The sequence below is a fragment of the Typopeltis vanoorti genome, chromosome 15 (assembly GCF_054136105.1).
Source record: "Typopeltis vanoorti isolate ZY-2024b chromosome 15, IOZ_Tvanoo_1.0, whole genome shotgun sequence".
NCBI lineage: Eukaryota > Metazoa > Arthropoda > Arachnida > Uropygi > Thelyphonidae > Typopeltis > Typopeltis vanoorti.
In genome coordinates, this window is record NC_143563.1 from 57,556,364 (window position 1) to 57,573,947 (window position 17,584).

Consider the following 17,584-nt stretch of genomic DNA (forward strand, 5'->3'; position numbering starts at 1 on the left):
AATACAGAAGTTATTCATTAAAGTTACCTTTAATTAATATACTTTATATGCATTGTTAATTCTGTAAACTAATTACCAGTTATTCCCCAACTTTACAGATCAAGTTGGAAAGAAGGGTGAATTATTATCAGTATTATTATCATTATTTAACACAAAGCATTTACCTGCAAACCAGAATACCTGATAATCTTTATCATTCCTCTTTTCCAACACCCTCGACCTCTCCCTAACCCTCTCTCCAAGTACACTGCAGACATTAGTTCTCCTCTTGGCAACTTTGATCATAGCCTTATTTTCCTTTTCTGCAGATGAACATTCTCCCAGTCCAATCCCAGCTTCTTATCCTGTGACATTAAATAGTTTTGCTCAATCCATTCCTCTACAAGAAACTTTATAGTGCTGAAATGATTCAAGCTTCAATATCTTCCATAACCATTGTTTACCAATATCCTTACCCTTTGTATGATCCTACCTTAATTTCTCAGCAGAAAGATTTTACTTTACTTCTTCTTGATATTTGATAATATTCCAACTCTTAGCGACAATCAATTTTCTCTACTTGATTTTCATATCTAGCCATATCCTCCAACTTGGTGTCCTCTTTTGTTCACCTACAACTCCTGACAACACTTGGTAACTCCCAAACCTGCGAAGGCTGTTCTCACATTTAGGATGGTGTACTAAAACCTTTGTTAATACTATCTAGAGGACACTATGCATAATAGATGAATCCCCCCCCCCCTTCCAACACTTTTTCATATTTCTCACCTACACCTGAGGTTTTGCTGGCCTAGTTGGCTGAGTGGTTAGTATACCCGCTTTCCACCAAAAGACTGCGAGTTCAAATCCTGCCATGGAAGTTTGTAATTGTCTTTAGGTGGGAAATGAATTTCACTGCCTGGTGTGAGACTACTCCCCGCTTAATGGAGGCCTGAAGTAGGTTGAAAATGTTCATTTCGTCTCTAAAGCAGGGTTTCTGGACTATGCAAAAAATAAATTAAAAATACAAAAAAATATACACAAAATTGATAAAACATAGAAAAAAAAATTTCTTAGCCCACCAATGGTACAAAATATACAAGTTTGCAAATAACCTTTCATGGGTGGGAGAAACATAAAAGAAAAAAAAAATTTTAATAAAACAAAAATACAGCTACTTAACTTCAATTATACATGTGTATACTCTCTCAATGGTATATAGAGAAGAATGCACTGATTTGGGAGAAGCATTATCACAGGATGATATATTAGTGGTCTATCCATTTGTGTCATTGGTAAATCAAGTGTAAGGAACATAATCAGCTGTTGGAAATTCAAGGTAACATCTCTGCCAAGAAACACATATGAAGACTAAAAGCCAACAGAGATAACCAATGGGTACTTGGACGGTTATTGTGGAAATCTATCTAATGTGGAAACAATCAAATAAGTTCAGAGAGTTTACAGGAGTTCATATTAGTCTGCATAGTTTGTGTTTCTATAGAAAGGAACAATGCATATAAGCCAAAGATTAATCATAGTAATCAACAGTATAGACTATATATATACACTAGGGGTGGTTACTCCCCCTCCCCGATTTTCAGGCTGGTAGGTCATGACTGATTATATGCTGTTGCCCCTATGTTGCACTACCTTTAAGAAAGAGAGAGCTACCTACCCAATGGTAGTGCAACACAAGGGCAACTCAGAGCAAAGGTGGAGAAAGCATCGCGCATTTCGTCGCCTTCCAAAAGTCATGACTACCAAGCTGACATCACATCCGTTTTGAATTTTATGTCACATCCGTGACATAAAAACGTTTCAAATTTCAGCTTATCTTAAATTCCTGGAAACCTCTAATGAAAGGAACTTTAATGGAAGAAAGATAAAGTAAGAAAAAATAATTTCATGAATGTATAGAGTAGATATTTATAATCCTGCATAATCATAAATAAACTAAATAAATCTTCTAACACTTTTTTATTTTATATAGTAGATATCAAATAACGTCACATAAAAATTTCAAATTTAGTCTTATCTTTTTATAGATATAGAGTATATATATATAAAACACTTCTTGGAAAGAAGTCAATGGATACCCTAATGAGCAAGATGCATCATGCCATGAAATGAGTAACATGTTTGTAGCCGGTATAAACTGGAGAAATACGATGTTAGTGAAACTGCTGCAAGAAGGGAACTGATGGAGTTTGAAGGAGGCATTGTGATAGGATGCCATGTTGCAAGCCAATCTGTTTGACAAATTGAGCCATTCCAGGTCAACAATCAGAGATATCATACTGAGATGGACATGAAGGGAGTCAACAGCATGTACTACCTGTAATGGATGACCCATCATACTCGCTGAATGTGACCGCAGGGTGCTATGAAGGATAATATATAAAATCTGCCATTCATTGCCTGACATGTTGAATGGGAGTTCCTGGCATCGACTGAAACATGAATCAGCACAAAAACATTTAGAACCGAGGCTCACAAACTTGGTTTCCATGGTAGGACTACAACATGCAAGCCCTACATCACCTGAACCAACATGCATCATCTTCAGTGGGATGTGGCAGCTTGGAAAGCTGTGTTATGGAGCGACAAATCACGCTACACCTTCTTCCGAGCATATAGATGGGAGTGGGTGTGGCAAATGCCCAGTTAATTCAGTAAGTTTACAGGAGTTCATATCAGTCTGCATAGTTTATGTTTCTATAGAAAGGAACAATGCATATAAGCCAAAGATTAATCATGGTAATCAACAGTGTAGACTATATATATATTTACAGGAGTTCATATTAGTCTGCATGGTTTATGTTTCTATAGAAAGGAACAATGCATATAAGCCAAAGATTAATCATGGTAATCAACAGTGTAGACTATATATATATATATATATATATATATATATATATATATATATATATATATATATATTAAGTGCTCTTACCAAAGCACATAACCCCAACTATGTTCTGTTTTTCCTGGTTTGGTCTCAGACCTTGGCTTGTGGTGCCACAAACACTAAACTCTGACAGGTATCTGAACATTCTGGATAACACAGTGCCTCCTACTTTGTGGCATTTCTATGGAACTGACCATTGTCTCTTTCAGCAAGACTGCACCATGTCATAAGACTGTTGCTGTAACTGCGTGGTTTGCAGACATGAGCATCGCCACACTTAACTAGCCTCCACAGAGCCCTAATCTCAACCCTACTGAACATCTGTGGGATGAACTCTGGTGTCGGGTGAGGTCAAGGGGCATCTGTTCCCCCCCCCCCCCAATAGTTAGGACCTCATTACATGCCTACAGGAAAAAACAGTCCAAAATTCCCATTATCACTATTGTATGCTTCTGGAAAGCCTGTAGGATTGCTGCAGTCATCACAGAAAAAGGCAGTCCCATCTTAATAAGGTAGGCACATTGGCTGTTTGTTCCTTACACTTGGTATCTGTTGACTTCTTCCTAGCAGAGTACATAAACAGTAACAAATGACATTACTCTTTTTCCAGTTGAATAGACGAGTATAGTGAATGCCTGGATGTCTTATTCCAAATACAGTTTCAACTGTGAAATTTGAGTGTTGGTGTAATGGTTTAGAATTTATTTTTTCTAATACAGATTAGGATTTTAGGTTTCAGTGAGTGGAAGGATGAATCCCAATGGATATGCAACACTTATGGAATAGTACAATGCTTCCTACATGATGAAAGTTTTTATGGAGCAGATTAATACCCCTTGCAGAATGACAATGCACATTATCATACTATAAGGTTGCTGTTGCAACATGATTTGATATAGAAAAGCTTAATGACTTGCACTGACTCCTAATTTACACCTAACAGAACACTCTGAGTGAACCTGGAATGTCGAGTGCAAGTCATATTGGTGTCCAACAACAAAAACTGTACATTGACATGTGATCACATTTTATATACTGATGGAATGCTGCCCTCGTAAATATGAAGCCGCAAGCACGTGCTTGTTTTGTGGTACCTAGAGCCAGCCCGATGTTCATGTTGTAGGGATAACAGTTAAAATATCCAACTTACTTTATTATGAGCTGGTGAAACCTATGTTCAGAAGAGTGGAAAATGTAATCAGGGTCAAAGGAGGAGGAATTTGCATGCCTACTGAGGTGTGGGCCATTTAAGTTGCTATGAAATGCAGTGCTGTCCCAATACTTATCTCAATACACATATTATATATCAAAAATTTAAGATAAGTTGCACATGAATTGCCTTAAGATTCTAATCAAACTTGTCCCACTTTAAGCTGCTTATCATATAATGGAAACAGTACACATATATATATATATATATATGCATGGCATATATAAACTACACGGTGAATGAAGCTGTTTTTAATGGTAGTTCCATATCAAGATTGCACTTTATTCTGATGACATAGGCAAGTGGGGTAAAATATAAACAATAATCATACGAATCTCATATGGAAGTAGCAGGGTTTTCTCTCCTGGAAACTCTGGCTTTTCATCCTTCGTACAAGCAGATCAGTCTTAGAACACACGTAATTTACAGACAAAAAATACTCTTGGTGGTGATGGATGATAAATAGCGTTGATGGTGGTTGTATGTAGTGGAGGAGACAGTGAGATGTGTGTGGCAGAGTGCCCTCCTGCAATGAGTAATTGGAGGTTTCATGTAATAATAATATGAAAAAAAAAAAAAAAACCTGAACAATGGTGAATGCATATTTTGCATGCTCATCAACTCAATATGAATTTGTGAGTTATAATTTTATTACTAACAGAAGTATGAATACAGCAGGTAAATGGCATGGCTTTAGCTATTTTGTACACTATTTCAGTAAGCTGGTATTATATTATAATAATAAATGTTCCTTTCTCAAGCAGTTTTCTTCTGTATCAATATCACAAAAATTCTACAAAAAAAAAGAAATTTGATTTTGAAGTTGGCACTAAGAGCTTGATTTTCAAGCATCTTTAAAATTGTTACCAACCAATATTTGCAATTTGGCATATATAATTCAAGAAATAGTGAAGCTATATTAAGTAATTATATATCTATGTTACAACCTTAGTTAATATAGTGCTTTTATTCCCATAAGATGAAACCCTTAACAAAGACCTTCCCCCCCCTCCCCCCAGTTAATTTATACTTCATGAAATGAAATTAAATGTATATCTAATTTTAAGAGCTTGATTTTCAAGCATCTTTAAAATCTTTACCAACCAATATTTGCAATTTGGCATATATAATTCAAGAAATAGTGAAGCTATATTAAGTAATTATATATCTATGTTACAACCTTAGTTAATATAGTGCTTTTATTCCCATAAGATGAAACCCTTAACAAAGACCTTCCCCCCCTCCCCCCAGTTAATTTATACTTCATGAAATGAAATTAAATGTATATCTAATTTTAAGAGAATGTAGTGCAGTCTAATCAGTTTTTCTTATTTTATGGAATTTGTTCTGCAGTTTTAACAAAATTCGTTGTTTTTTTTTCTCCCTTAAACACATTATTCTGTAACGTCTGGATTTCTTTTCCGCTTCTGTTTCGCTCTTGACTGGCCTGCCGAAACCCCTTTAGTAGCTTGGAAAGTACATTCGTCTAGATGCTGTGCAAGAGGTTCTAACTTACGAACAAGCAACTTGACATCTTCTGTTCCTATGACACTTCTCTTAGCATGTTTAGCAAACATTTCTAGATCTTCAGCATACGTAGAAATCTGCCGAAAAGTAAGTTTTGCGAGAGTAGCAATAAACAGCTTAGAAAATTCAACCTTACGTTTTTCTCCTATTTCTTCGCAGATTTTACCTACGCTGTAATGGATGGCTGCCTTTAGCTGTTCTTCTCGTATCTCATCGCTTGTTAAATTATTTCCGCTTGTACCTTCTGCCATTCTTACACATATATATACGAATCCAAAAACATTACTGTAATATTATTAATTATAGCACTAACCTTACATTCACACATTAAATAAGCACCAACTGATGTTTGCAAAGCCACATGTAACAGTACATTTAATCATCCCACCAAGTGACGTAGAGGAGAGTAACGCCAGGAATTCGTTGTAGGAGGGTAACTTATTTCGAATGAAATCAGGCTATTTTTTTCTTTTTTAATAATTATTATTATTTTATTATTATATGACACTTCCAGGGAGTCCAAACACTCATCGAGGGAGAGTGTACCATCAGTGGCGCACCCAGAGTGGGGACCTAGGGACCCGGGCCTCCCCCAAAAGAAAAGGAAAAAAACACTAGAAAAATTTTCCAAAAATCTTTTCCTAATTAAAATTATTTTTTTTTAATTTATGTTATGTCGTGTCTTCTATTTCTATACTACTTATGAATTAGCGATCACTGCAGATGCTCAGTCATAGGTCGTATGCGATGCGTAGTGTGAATTCGCAAATCGTCTACTCAACCCCCCCCCCCCCAAAGTTTAAATCTTGACCGCTCGACCCCCTCCAAGATTAAATCCTGAGTGCGCCACTGGTGCCAACAGCATTGAACGATTGATCCCCTTCCAACTAGATGAGTCTTTGATTCCATGAGGTCTTGGGGGTAATAATAATAATAATAATAATAATAATAATAAAACTACTAATCGTGCTCAAACTTGCTTAACTTTTTGCGTGAGCCATTAGTAGCAGAGGCGCGGTAATACAAACACTTTTTTTTTTAACCATAATCGCCTTTTTTTTACCAAGCGCGCAAAAATTTCCTAAACTACTTGTACTACTAAGAATGGCTGTGAAGCAAAAAACTTGTTAACGTTAGATTTGAAAAGGTACAGTTTTACCTTTTAGAACGTGCATAGGTAGAGAGGATGCACCTAAAGATTGGAATTACGGCGAAGTAACTAAGGGGAAAAGCCAGTCATATATGTTAATATTATGATCTTAAGATAAAGCGTTTTCCCAGTCCAGAAATCCAATGGGATTAAACTACAACATGTATCAAAAGCATTCAACCATGCCTCAAAAAAAAAAAAAAAGGAAAAAAAAAAAAAGAAAAACCCTCTTTAAGCTATTTCTTTTCCCTGGTTGTAGGTCAAAACCTGCTGTGGATTGAATGTTTGTGACTGTCTTTAAATGGTAAATAATTTTCATCGCCCTTCATTTGATCTTCATATTACTTATTGGAAACCTAAAGTAGTTTGCAAAAGTACCAAGCCTAGTTTCTGATGAAGGATTCTCGGATTGCTTAATCTCCACTTACATTACGAATGTTATTATTATTATTAGACACCTCCAGGGAGTCCAAAGAGTCATTGAGGGAGGACACCTGCTCTACAGCCATCTCCACCAACTGACTGCAACTACACTAACGTCATCTGCCGCCAACCACCACCACTGGTTTTTCCACAGACAATCACAAACATCCATGCCCACGGCGGGATTCGAACCCGCAGCCTTTTTGACTGGAGAGCAGATACGCTAACCACTTGGCCAGCCGGGCCTGCTGTATAGAACCATTTGAGGACAGAGCTGAAATTAAAATAAAATGCTCCTGTTTGTATCTGATTTATTATTGTTGTTCCTGTAATGTTTATTTTTCAGCCGACCTAATCTATCTGGAATAGTCAAGTAGGATTCCCTCCTTTTTGAGTTATGTGGAAGAATTCCTGTGCAGCCTACCCTTCCAGAAATGATATTTGCGTCCATAGCACTAAGTTCCCAAAAAAGATTGATTTTATTCGCCGTCTAGAGGAAATTAAGCCTTTCTTCGACTGGTTTTGGAATTTTCCATTCCATAAATTCATGAAAATTTGACGGTAGGACTCACACTACTTTCAGACAATACATAGTATTAGAGTTAAGGACCAGAGGATGGCCACAATGTCTGCTGCACTTCTATGCAGATTAAAATCACTGATAATTTGGGGCCAGCTATTCAGAAATTGGCTAAGGGTGGTGGAGTCTGCTGCCAACTAACCTTTAAGAGTAAGTTAGAGCTAAATGGTCCCATCATGCCTACTCTCTTTCAGGATAAAAGGTAATAATGGATCTCAGCTGATGCCTTTCATTCCCTTATAAGAAGGCGAGGCGGTTTTAGCCCTAACTATTGGATGGGTGGAAGCACAAAGTGGTCGCACTGGTAGCTAATCAGAGATAGCTGACCCTAGAATATCACTAATTTAAACAGCATCCAGTGAAGAGATCGCTAACGAGTGCAATCACTTCGTGCTCCCTCACGTAACACAATATTTTTAATGTCTGAAATTGTGGGGGTCTATGGTCGATTTTCTTGAGTTTACGGGACAAAAAAAAAACAATTATGGTAGAAAAAATTCGCTTGCCCATGCCAGAGATCTAATAGTGCTTAGCAAAAGTTTCTCTAGTCAGCGACTAGAACTGAACCAAGGACAAACTTTCTTCTGGCGTCCTAGAAAGCGCGTTCTGAGTTCGATTCTGATCACCGACTAGAGGAACTTTTAAGACTTAGTCTCTGGCAGGGTCAAGTGAATTTTTTCTCCTATAAACTGGGGTCTTTTGTCTTATAAACGCAAAAAATCAACGGTAGAACCCACATAATTGTAGACATTAAAAATATTGTTAGGGTTAGGGGGGACGAGATGGCGGCACTTGTTAGCTGTCTTTTCATTGGCGGATCTACTGTTAACGTTAGCAGATATACAGTACTATTATTTCTTTATTGAAATTGTGTGGTTAACAAGCAGAATTTTTTAACCACAGAATTAAAAAAAAAAAACGCTGTTGAATAAGGGAGCAAATGACGGCAATTGTATGCAGTATTCTCTCCCAGGACGCCAATGAACTTATTGATGGTACAGAGCACACTGTCAGTGTCAGCGAAGGGTGGAGAGAGCTGGCCACTGATCCTACAAAAGAGTTAGGTTAAAATTACTCCACCTATTCTAAATGGGCGGAAATGTCGTTAGTAGATTTATTGATTTGCTTCCTTCCTTCACACTACTTATTATTCTTATTATGTTCAATAATAATAAGGTATTAATAATTTTAATAATAATCTTTCTTTATTATCTTTCAAAGAAATTACATGACTATAGTATACATTTTGTTACATATTATTACAATAATTAGCAAAAATCATAACAAGAACAATTTATGAGTTTTACATTAAAATGGTTATTTCTGCATTTTACCATTTACATTTATATTTCAATTTAAGTGCCTCCATAGCAAAATTGGAAGAACAATGGACGTTGCATCCTTTAATTGGAAAAGGCCTAAGTCTGAGTCTTGTCATGATGGGAATAATCTTTATATGGACTTTTTCAATCAAAGGTGAGCTAGCCGATCTCATACGGTGGTAGCAGGGTTTTTTCTCCCGGAAAATCGGGTTTTTCATCCCGCATACAGACAAATCGGCCGTTCAGAACACACGCAATTTACAGACAAAAAATACTAGTTGTGGTAGTGGGCGGTAGATGGCACTGATTTAGATGATTGGTAGTAGAGGTGCAGTGGTGATGAAGAGTTGTACAATAGGTGTCCTCCCGCGATGAGTCTTCGGACTCCTTGGAGGTGTCACAAATAATAATAATAATAATTTGTAGTTTATTTTTATTCAAAATTTATATTTGAAGCTTCCTTTTTTGTTAATAGTAGTGAATGCTGAATACCTTCATTTCAGTTTTTCACAATAGATATTTTGAAATCGTAATAATTATTTATTAATAAGATTTTAATAACAATAATATTCTTATTAAACTTCGAGATAAATACACTTTTTTAACACCATGATGGATAGATTTCATTGCTAAGTACTTCGTTTTTTAGGAAGAAAATTAAATACATGCAATTATTATTAATAATATAAAAGCAGAAAAAAATCAGCTAATGCCTTTTTATTCCCGTATATATATAGTGAGGAGAAGGCCGTTTTAGCTCTAACTTTTTGAGACTGAGTGGGCAGTTCAATCTCCGCTGGTACCCAATAAGAGATAGCTGGCCCAAGGCTATAACTAATTAAGCGGCATGCAGTGAAGAGAGATGGCTCAACAAGTGCCGCCATCTCGTGGTCCCTAACACTCGTATTAAATGTCTGAAATAATGTGGAGTCTACGGTCGATTTTCTTGCGTTTACAGGACGAAAAATCCGGGTTTCTTGGAGAAAAAACCCACTTGCCCGTACGAGAGATCGACTAACTCGGGAACCGGTCGAAAAAAAGGCTTAGAAAAATTTCTTCTAGTCGCCGACTAGATTCGAAACCAAGAAGCCTTCCTTCGTGCAGTCAAGCAATGTGATGTGCAAACGCCACATCCACTGAGCTACATAAAAGCAGTTATTTTATAAAAAAAATACTTCCCACTCAGTCTCTAAAAGATAGGGTATAAAGGCCTCGCCTACTCCCTATAAGGGAATAAAAGGCATTAGCTGATTTATATTTTAATTATTATTATTCATTTGTAATTTCTAAATTGTAATTTATCTGAGACATTATTATTATTATTATTCAGGCTATCTACAGTTATAAGGTTAATACATTCCAGTCTGTTCGAAGATGTCAGTGTTAATGAAATAATAGCATTCCCTTGGAACTTTGCCTGAGTTGAACTTGGATTAAACAACTTCGTCAGAGGCAATGCCAGTTCACTTCCAGATTCTCGTAGCACGAGCTGAGATAATTGATATTTTTCAATATATTCAGTACCTCCAGTTCATCTACCTCCATGCTCAGATCAGTCTCTCTCACTTCAGTAACTGCAAGGTCACCAACTGGATATTCCCTTGGAAAGTGATCACCTGTTACCGAAGTGTTTCTTCTGCTTCTGTCACTCACTTTCCTACTATCAGCAATGAGCATGTTATCTTTCCATTATTACTTGCTACATAGCAAAAAAAAACTCTTTTGATGTCGAGCACATACTTGAGCTCAACATCAATTGAAAACTCTTTATGAACTTCTCTTGTTCTAGACAGAATTCGAATTCACGTGTCTCCAGGTAGGTAAAATTTCCAAGCGACTGAACCATGGATGCATTGATTGCACATGTACGATGGAAAAAATTTTTTTTTCAGTGCTTTTGGAGTTAAAATATAAAGCAGCAAAGACTAAATGAGTGCATTTTAAAAAGCTTTAGAAGAAAACAGAAGGCCACTTGTGATAAACAGCAATCATGGAACTATTTATGGCAAATGCATGCAATAGAATCTGAATGTTTGTGCAAAAGACATACGGTTAATTGTTGGGAAAGCTCTATAATTTAATGGTAACGACATGAAGCTAGATAAGAAAATAATAATACAGGTCCTAAATGTGAAATAATAGCATTCTTCAAGCATGGCCAAGATAGACTGCGCAATTAGATTGCCTAATGCTAAACATCAGCAGTGTAAAATACTCATGGAAATACTATGGGAGAAATACAATCTTCAACATCACTCATTGGTCTATAGTAACAGTGCAAGCCCAATGATAGGCTGTGATTCACAATACACAGCCACTACCAGCCAAGTCAATTCATATTCCTATGGTATTGTCTTCCACAGTAAGGGATCTAGCAAGGGAGTATAACCAAGTTAAAAAGTATTATTATTGTTGTTATTATTATTATAAACAAGCCACCAAAAGAAAATTTTTAAGTGCAAGCTGTTTTTTTTCTCTAGAAATGGTGTTTCGTTCGGTAAACTCAAAATCTACCACAGAACCCATACTGTTTCAGAGAAAACTGTTAGGGCTAGGTACCAAGCGATAGTAGCACTGTGTCACTGTGTGTCGACCTTTTTTGATGGATGCCGATTATAATTGATAAAAGATAGTGTAAGATGGGCCATCCATCTCTCATTGGCTACTGGTGGACAGTGAACCCTCATTCTCGCAAAGTTAGACAGGGATAAAATGACCTAGCCTAGTCTATATCAGGAATATAAAGGCATTAGCATTTTTCTTCTTATTATTAGATGGGTATCTCCATGGTTTTCGGCCTCAAATTCTTACTAACACAACACACACGTGCGTGTGTTATGTTAGTTATTTCATTATCACACACATGCATACTGCTTGGAAAGAAGTCAATGGACACAATAGCGTTAGGAACAAACAGCCAATGCATCCACTATATTAACCACCCAACCGGCCAAGACGTATACATACGTTCAAGTTACCATGGATGCGAAGTGCATATTAAAATTGTAATACCATTGATATCACATTGAAATATATGGATACGAAGTATAGAGGACTGATGTATTTTATCCATATTGATGGCGACGTGGTTAACATATAGCATTTCCTTTCACTGTGATGACTGCAACGATACTATGGGGTGTACTTTCCACAAGCGTATGATAACGATCAACAAGACTTTTGAACCATTCCTGCTCTACGCATGTAATCAATTCTTGGACTGCTGTGGGGCAGAGGTCCCTTGACCTCATCCGACGATTCAGTTCATCCCACAGATTTTCAATAGGATTGCGATCATGGCTCTGTGGAGGCCACTCAAGTGTGGTGACGTTCCTGCCCATAAGCTGCGCAGTTACAGCAGCATTATGACACGGTGCATTGTCTTGCTAAAAGAGACAATGGTCAGTTCCGTAAAAATGCCAAAAAGTAGGAAGCACTGCATTGTCCTACCATGGAGACCCATGGTGTGATTGTTGGCTCGGAATGTTTCTTTTGTATGTGCAGATACCTGTTCTAGTCGATACTCGGAATTCTGCATTCAATGTGTCGGCTGAAGAATGGTGGTTTTCACCTATTATCCTTCATAGCACCCCATGGTCACATCCAGTGCAGGTGGTTGGTAGTTCACTGTGAGTATCACTTACAGTTGTCTCTCTCTCTGTGCTTCCATCTCAGTGTGATATTAGTCATTGTTGACTGGGATGGCCCAATTTGCTGAAGAGATAGGCCTGCAACATGACATTTTATCACAACACCTCTTTCAAAATATCTGAGTCCAGTTTGCATGCTGACAAAAAGGATAAAGATTTGTCCTATTTTCAAGTACTAGAAGAAAAATATTTTAAACGTCTAACTATGTTGGTCGATTGGTAGAGCCTCTGCTACTAATGGCTCAGTTAAGTAAGTTTGAGCGAGGTTAGTAGTTGGAAGGGGACCAATCGTTTGATGCTGTTAGCACACTCGCCCTCGATGAGTCTTTGGACTCCCTGGAGGTGTCAAATAATAATATAATACCATTGTTGTCAAAACAATTATGGATCCTAGTTCTCACCAGCTTCTCCAACACCTTAACCACAACATCTGACACACAGATAGGTCTATAATTTGATGCTTGAGTTCTATCACCTCCCTTATGAAGCAGCACAATCTTGCCCTTCTTCCACTTCTTTGAAACTCGACCCAGTGCAAGACATATTAAAAAAATATGTCAAGGTAGACACCAACTAACTGGCACATTCCTTCAAAATAAGTAGTGATATCTTATCAAGTCCCACAGCCTTATTAACATCAAGTTTGTTTACCTTTGTCACTAGAATTCTTTGCACTTCATCGGGTCAGTATAACTTCACACATGACAATTAGAGTCATGTTTGATATATTGACAATTCTGGTAACACTTTCTGCCCAAATTCTACTTCTGCAGAATTATTTGCTTCCTTTTTTTTTTAACTAAGTTTTATATCTATAGCAAGGATAATAAAAAATTACAAAAACTCCTTCTATTAATAACCCCCAATATACTTACTTAGAGTAAGCTTTATAGTTAACACCCTTAGTTCATTCTTCTTTATGCATAATTTGGCAAAACTGCACAGTGTAATATAATTAGTAAACAATCCAATTCATTTTTTGCTCTCTCTCTCTCACACACACACAAATTCGCCAAACAATTATAAATTAAAGATGTCAAGAAATTATATTCACCTGTTATTTAAAAATAATAGGTGTAATTAACTCTATGTTTAAACCAAACCTAATTCAAAAACAAGCCAGACTAAAAGTATACAATACATTAGCCCTACCAGTCTTAATGTATGGAAGCGAGGTCTGGACAATAAAACAAAAAGACAAAGATAGATTAATAACAGCAGAAATGAAGTTTATGAGAAAAACTGCAAAGTATACCCTATTTGATCACAAAAGAAATGAAGAAATTATGAAAGAATTAAGCCAAGAACCAGTAACAGAAAAAATTAAAAAATATAAACATAAATGGAACATGTTCAAAGAATGAAAACAGAAAGATTAAAATCCTTGATACGCATGATGATGATGAAGAAATATTCTTGGTTGTAGGCAAACATAGCATGCTATTATTATATATATATTGCTCACAAAACTCATTTAACCTTACACCTCTGTCATTCATATCACCAATCCAAAGTTACCAATTACTGGAGTTCTATGGATTAAACCTTTGCATTTATTATTATTATTATTACCACGGGCTACTCCAGGAGTCCTTAGACTCATCGAGGGAGGCCCTAAACATCATGTTCACACAGCTGTTCAACATTCTCACAGTATCTATCATACCTTGCCTTGAACTCGCTCACTGTCATAGCACCCACAACAAACTCTGGCAGCTTATTCCACTCATTTACCACTCTAAAAGTAAAGAACCCAGCTCTAACACCCCTGCTAACCACACTCTTGCCCAGCTTCCATGGGTGTCCCCTAGTTCTCCCACCACCAGTCCTGATCTCAAAAATATCATCTGAATTAATCCTATAGAATACTTTCAGCAATTTGAATGTCTCAATCATATCTCCCCTTTTCCACCTATCAACTAGTTTTTGCAACCCACAAATCTTCAACCTGTTCTCATATGGTTCATTTCATAGACCTGCTATCATCTTAGTCACTCGCCTCTGGATCCTCTCAACCTCCTCCCCATCAAGGAGGAACCGAGGTGACCAAATCTGGGCACAGTAGTCGAGATGAGGTCTTATCAGGGCTCGGTACAGAGGTACAATAACTTGTTTTTCTCTGCTCGTCAAGGTATTTTTCAACAACCAAGTGAGTTGATGAGCTGATTTAGCTACTTTCGCAATGTGCCCCCTAAACTTCATCTCCCTATCCACCAACACTCCCAAGTCCCTGGCATCATCAATCTCTTGGAGTACAGTTCCACCAATGTGGTATACTGCTGCTAATCTTTTCACTCCGAAATGCATAACCTTACATTTTGTCACATTAAATTGACATCCATTCTCCTTAGTCCAGAACTCCAATCTATCTAAGTCATCTTGCAAGACTTTGACATCTTCTGCATTCACTATCGCCCTACCCAACTTTGCATCATCAGCGAACAAATGAACTGTTCCACTTAGACCCTTCCCTATATCGTTAATGAACAGATTAAACAGCAGTGGTCCAAGAACAGAACCCTGTGGCACACCACTAGTCACAGGCCGTTTTTTGGACTCTACTCCTGAATAAACTACTCTTTGATATCTCTCCATCAACCACCCAGCTATCCATCTCACCAACCCTATATCCATTCCCATATGTTGTAGTTTACGGATTAGAATTCCATGTGGTATCCTGTCAAACGCCTTTGCCAGGTCCAGCAGTATCACTGTAAATCCATTTCCCTTATCCAGTTCAGCCGTCACCTTGTTATAAAACTTGAGCAAGTTACTGAGGCATGATCTACCCTTCACAAAGCCATGCTGTCCTCTGTACAGTATCTCATTTTCATCAATCCATTCCTGTATTTTTCCCTTGACTACTTTCTCCAAGACCTTGACGACGACTCCTGATATGCTGATCGGTCGGTAATTTGCAACCATAGTCTTGGATCCTCCTTTATGCAGTGAAACTATTTTCCCCTCTTTCCACGCCTTCCGGACTAAGCCAGACCTGAGACTCAGATTAAACAACATGGTCAAGGGCACTGATAATTCATTAGCCGCTTCATGCAAGACCCGTGCCGGTATACCATCCAATCCTGCAGATGTATTCACATTAAGGTTCTGTAATAGACTATTCACCTCCACTTCATTCATCACAATTCCCATATAAACTAATGGTTCCTTCATTTTTTCAACGTCACCACCTGGATGATATACTTTTGCAAAGTGCACGCTCAGTAACTCCACTATATCGACTGGTTCAGTGAACTCTTTACCATCGTCATTCCTTAAAATCATTTTGCCATGTACAGTTTTTTTCTTGCTTGCAGCATATTGAAAGAACTGTTTGGGATTCTCTTTTGCTTGCATAGCTAGTTTCCTTTCATAATCGGCTTTTGCTGTTTTTACCACACTCATTACCCTTCTGGCCTGTACTTTATACCGTTCGTGTGCCTGCAGGTCACCCCTTTCTTTAAATTCCCTCCATAGTTGTTTCTTTTTTTGCAGCTCAAGCTTAATGGTGTTATTCATCCATTTAACCCCTCCTTGTTTCACTATTCGGACCTTAGGTATACAATCAGCCATAACCTCCTGTAAATGCTCTTTGATCACTTCCCATGCTCTATCGACGTCCAGCCCTTGGATCCTCCTATTTATGTCTCCCATAACAATTAAGATACCAGCTTTCTATTTTTTTAATCATTTTTTTAAGTTTTTAATGTCATTAATAAGTTTCAAGTTTTTTTTTTATTAATTATAGCATCCCATTAAACATGTTCTTTCAGTTACAGGATAATTGATGAACTATATAAGATTTATTTGGTAAGAATACTAGTTCAGGTAAATCTGGGTGAAAATATACTTACAAGCATATCTATTAATATAGTCAATAAAAACATCCAAGGAAATACCTGAATTCCTGAGTTGTTTATTTATAAGCTCTTTGTTTATGATCTATTCAGTTTATTATGAAATTTATTGCATTTTTGACTTCATGCTTCCATTAATTTTTAAGAAAGATTAGCAAATTTAACAAAATATAATGCATATGTATGTAGTGGAAAAGAGAAGAAATTATCAATGACGTAACAAGGGAAAACAAATTCAAGTATAGTCACCTCTATCGCTATAACAGTTCTGGACTACAGTGAATTGAAGGAGCAATTTGTTTTGCCTCAGATGCCAATATATTTTTCTATATCAGGTAATTAATAGCAGTTTTTTCCAGTTTATTAAAATGATTAAATGTTTACTGATGAAATTTTAAAAACATACATTAAGATATAGTTCTCAACATGTTATTTTTATATACAAAAATGCATACTGCATCTTGGGCAACAATAATAACATTTTATTTTATTTTTTAATTTTATACAACAAATTATTTTGATAGAACTGAAATCACATCAATCCATTTACATAAACTATGCTTCTTTTTTCATGAAACACTGTAACGGTATTCAGTGCCATCTGAGATAAGGAGAATTACAGCTTTATTTGCAGTCCATACAAGTCGTGCCATTTTTAGTGCATTAGTCTTTACACTATCAGGTAAAACAGGAGTATTGTGAGTTCTCACACATCGAGTTTGTGCATTTCCCAAACCGAACAAACCTGTAGCAGTCTACAAATAATAAATGATTGTTATTAGCATTCAATCCTTTATTATTATTATTATTATTGTTATAAGGAGAAGAGAGAACAGTAAATCAATATATCCATGCAATAAACAAGAAAGACTAAATATATATATTATTTCTCAAGAAGCTATTACCTGGGGAAAAGAAGCTGGCCCCTTCTCCACTTCAGAAACCATTATATATTATGGTGTGAATTACATTTTG

At 36.8% G+C, this 17,584-nt stretch overlaps 2 protein-coding genes across 9 annotated transcripts in view; both read right to left on the reverse strand.

The window, feature by feature from the left end:
* Positions 1–4,732: 4,732 nt before the first annotated feature.
* Positions 4,733–6,010, reverse strand: LOC150098784 (centromere protein S-like). Its single transcript, XM_090404702.1, has one exon. It carries the CDS (start codon positions 5,876–5,878, stop codon positions 5,495–5,497), a length of 384 nt encoding a protein of 127 aa, XP_090260828.1. The 5' UTR covers positions 5,879–6,010; the 3' UTR covers positions 4,733–5,494.
* Positions 6,011–16,952: 10,942 nt separating this feature from the next.
* The window catches only part of Rbcn-3B (WD repeat-containing protein Rbcn-3B), a 717,321-nt gene continuing 716,689 nt past the window's right edge, over positions 16,953–17,584 (reverse strand). For all 8 annotated transcript variants that reach the window (XM_090405900.1, XM_090405903.1, XM_090405904.1 and 5 more), the window contains one exon: positions 16,953–17,364. In XM_090405900.1, coding sequence (XP_090262026.1) covers positions 17,179–17,364 — 186 coding nt within the window. In that variant the 3' untranslated portion in view covers positions 16,953–17,178. The remainder of the gene's footprint in view (positions 17,365–17,584) is intronic.